This window comes from Paramisgurnus dabryanus, chromosome 6 (genome assembly GCF_030506205.2).
Source record: "Paramisgurnus dabryanus chromosome 6, PD_genome_1.1, whole genome shotgun sequence".
NCBI lineage: Eukaryota > Metazoa > Chordata > Actinopteri > Cypriniformes > Cobitidae > Paramisgurnus > Paramisgurnus dabryanus.
The window spans coordinates 33,545,873-33,549,840 of NC_133342.1; the positions used below are offsets into that span (position 1 = coordinate 33,545,873).

Genomic DNA, 3,968 nt, shown 5'->3' on the forward strand with positions numbered 1-3,968 from the left:
CAAGAGGGGGAGTTCGGGAAGCGTTCGGCTCCGTGCCACTGGACCCATCAGTCCCTACGACGCCCGAGAAGTTGAGTGGACGGGTGAAGGAACACGGTGCACCGACGCTGTAGCGAAAGTCCACTGCCTGTGAGTGAGTATAAAGACCCCTAGGGCTGCGAGTAACTTACCCTGTTACCTGTGTCTCAAGAAATGCTCTGTGTGAACGAAGACCCCCAGTGTTGTGGGTAACTTACCTTTGTGAAGTGTTATTGACCTGTGCTTACAGCAACCACTTACCTGTGTCTCAAGGAAAGCTCTGTGCGAACGAAGATCCCCAATGTTGTGAGTGACTTACCTCTGTGAAGTGTTATTGACCTGTGCTTACGGCAACCACTTACCTGTGTCTCAAGGAATGCTTTGTGTGAACGAAGACCCCCAGTGTTGTGAGTAACTTACCTTTGTGAAGTGTTATTGACCTGTGCTTACAGCAACCACTTACCTGTGTCTCAAGGAAAGCTCTGTGCGAACGAAGATCCCCAATGTTGTGAGTGACTTGCCTCTGTGAAGTGTTATTGACCTGTGCTTACGGCAACCACTTACCTGTGTCACAAGGAATGCTTTGTGTGAACGAAGACCCCCAGTGTTGTGAGTAACTTACCTTTGTGAAGTGTTATTGACCTGTGTGTACAGAGACCACTTACCTGTGTCTCAAGGAATGCTCTGTGTGAACGAAGATCCCCAGTGTTGTGAGCGACTTACCTCTGTGAAGTGTTATTGACTTGTGCTTACAGCAATCACTTACCTGTGTCACAAGGAGTGCTCTGTGTGAACGAAGACCCCCAGTGTTGTGAGTAACCTACCTCTGTGAAGCGTTATTGACCTGTGTTTACAGCAGCCACGTACCTGTGTCTCGACGAATGCCCTTGTGAACGAGGATCCCCAGTGTTGTGAGTTGTTTCCCTGCATGGTCCACTAACGATCTCTGTTTCCAGTAACAGCTGCAGAACAACGAACCTAAGACATAGGAGAGAGAGAGAAGACGGGGAGTTAGAACAGCAGTAAAATCGCATCAAAGCACATTGTGATAACCTTTCTGTTCTTGATTCTGCCTCCAGGAAGAAGCGGAGTGCGCCACGGGTTCTAGGACCAGTGCCTTAAGGAGCCCCTGTCCCCGGTCCTTGTCACGAGTGGCCCTGGAGGGCAGAAAAAGCCACATTAGTTTTTAAACTTGCCCTTTTTCCCTTTCCCTTTTTCCTTTTTTAAATATTTAAATAAAGTTTATTTTAAACGTAGTATACTCGTCTGTCTGGTCATTGGGGTGGTCTTGGGAAACTCCTCGAGGTGGAAGAGTTGAGAGGGGTGTGACCTTTGGTATATTTGGGTCCGCCCCTGGCCGTGACAGATACACAAGTTTATTCAGACAAGTTGATTTATACACAAGTTGGGGGAGGGACAATTTGGCATCTCCAATTTGCCTAACTTGCGTGTTTTTGGCCTGTGGGAGAAACCAGAGTACCCGGAGTAAACCCACGCTGACACAGAGAACATGCAGAAACTCCACACAGAAAGGCCACCCGCCGTAGCCGGGGCTCGACCCAGGAACCTTCTTGCTGTGAGGCAACAGTGCTACCCACTCACAGTGAGTATGTAGTGACCTCATACTGTGTCCTTAATATATGAGCACACAGTGAGTGCACAGTGTGGTTACAATTTTAGATCACTGTGACGCACACATTGCGACAACATTATGAGGGTCTTGTGAGCTCATGGTGACTTTGCTGAGAGATCAAATTGTGGCAGGGAATCCATTACTTTTTGCAGGAAGCAGAAGACAGTTGAGTTTGTGTAAGTTGTTAAACGAATTTTCACTTGATACAACTTCATCTTTATTGTTTATATAACAGTATGTTAAAACAATGATAGATTGTTTTTCAATGTGTGGTAATGTTTACTGCTCCAGGACTGGAATTAATTCTCCATTCATGGAAAAAAAAGTTTCTAGTGTTTTCTAAATGTTTCTGATAACCTTATATGTCTCATTTTCATTGATGCAGTTTGAAAGATGCCTTTATCCAAAGTGAGTGCATTTAAAGTATTCATCAATGTTATCAGTACTACAGCCTCACACAGGTGTCGCCACATATTTATCACTTTCAGGGCTGAAAAGATTGTGGTTTGTGATTGTGGTTTTCAAGATTTAAGTGAAAGGGTTCAGGTTTTTGTATGACATGCTTCATGTTTTGTATCACTGGGCCAGTACTTTCAGTGCACAGTAATACAGATCTGAATCTGACAGAGTCACATCATTAATAATGAGTTCTGTTGAGCGAGCAGATGTGGTCACTTTAAACCTTTGATGGGATGAATCTTCACCACCCCATGATCGAGCACCTTTATGTGCTACATATAAAAGTTCCCCATGATAAAACTTTCTGTACCAGTAAAGCTGAATATTACTGTGGCTTGTACTGTATGAACAGTTCAGTTTGACATTTTCTCCTTCTGGGATTATTTTAGTCTCTTCATCTGGAGAAATGTTGTCCGCAGTCACCAAACCTGTAAGCAATAAACACAATCTTAATCTGTTTATCTGTGATAATATTGTGAAGACAAAAGACAAACATTTAAATAAATTACTTAAATAAAACATTGAGATTTTGAGGTTTGATTATGATTTAATAAAAAATTTACCTGTTCCCAGAATGAAAATGAGAAAACAACATTCATACATGTTGAATAACTCAGTTCTCTGTTGAGATCTCCGTGTTTGTGTATCAGACACTGTGAGTCACTGAAGATCAGACATAAAGACTCAACATCAACTTCCTGTTAGGCTCTTATTGGCAGAGGTGTCAAATCCATGTGCCAGGAGTAAAAGTCCTCCCCAGTATTTTGTTCCAATCACCTGGATTTGCTAATTAGCACAGTTTTTCAGCAGGAGGTGACCTCCTGGCTCGTTGGTGTTTTAAGCCCTCAACCAAGCCTTCAAGGCAGCGCTGTCTGGAAGGCACTCTCCATGCCCCATGCGTTTCAGCCAATCACATCACTGGTGCTAGATATTGCGCCTTCCGCCAGTTTCTGGCAGTTTGAGCTCACCGTTGGTCAGGTGAGTAGTGCAGATATGGTAAGATAGGAATGTGACTGTATTTGAATTCAGCTCAAAATGTTTCGAGCATTTGAGGGGCGTGTAACCGCGTTTTCATGTTTCTGTGGCACCACTTTTTTTCGGGCCAGTTTCACGTATTGGTTGCTCAATTGTTTTTAGATGCTTAGATTTGTGGTTTTTGTCTGATTTTTAAACTGTTTTCAAGCAAGGATAAAGTTGCGTTTGGCATAAATGCGGATGTCATTTTGAGCATTGGTTTATTTGTCAGAATTTTAAACCGCTTTCGCTTGGAGTTGGGTTAAGGTGAGGATGTCATTTTATGTAACAAAGTTGTTCTAACCCCAATCACAAGCAACCATGGTAAGAAATTAGGAAAATCAACTGAGCAACCAATACGTGAAACTGGCATGAAAAAAAATGCAACACAGACACGTGAAAACGTGGTAACACATTTGAGCTGAATTCAAATACAGTCACATTCCTATCTTACCATATCTGCACTACTCACCTGACCAACGGTGAGCTTAAACTGCCAGAAGCTGGTGGAAGGCTCAATATCTAGCACGAGTGCTATGATTGGCTGAAACGCTCGGGGCATGGGGAGTGCCTTCCAGACAGCGCTTGGTTGAGGGCTTAAAACGCTTGATTTTTTTTCCCAAACCAGTTCAGATAGGAGTTTTACTTAAACATGAGCTCAGGGGCAGAAAGAAATTTGATTGGTTCACAAAAATGACCAATGAAAGTCCTCAACCGGAGCCTTCAAGGCAGCTTCTGCAGTGAAGCAGTTCGAGCTCACCGTTGGTCAGGTGAGTAGCGCAGATGGTTAGATAGGAATGTGACTGGTTTGGAATTCAGCTCGAAATGTTTCGAGCGTTTAAGT

At 43.5% G+C, this 3,968-nt stretch overlaps 1 gene segment (V, D, J or C); it reads right to left on the minus strand.

Moving 5' to 3' along the window:
- Positions 1-2,227: 2,227 nt before the first annotated feature.
- LOC141282358 (T cell receptor alpha variable 38-1-like) lies at positions 2,228-3,686 on the minus strand. The segment is given in 3 exon segments: positions 2,228-2,538; positions 2,712-2,763; positions 3,597-3,686. Coding segments are annotated over 3 exon segments (453 nt in total).
- Positions 3,687-3,968: the final 282 nt, after the last annotated feature.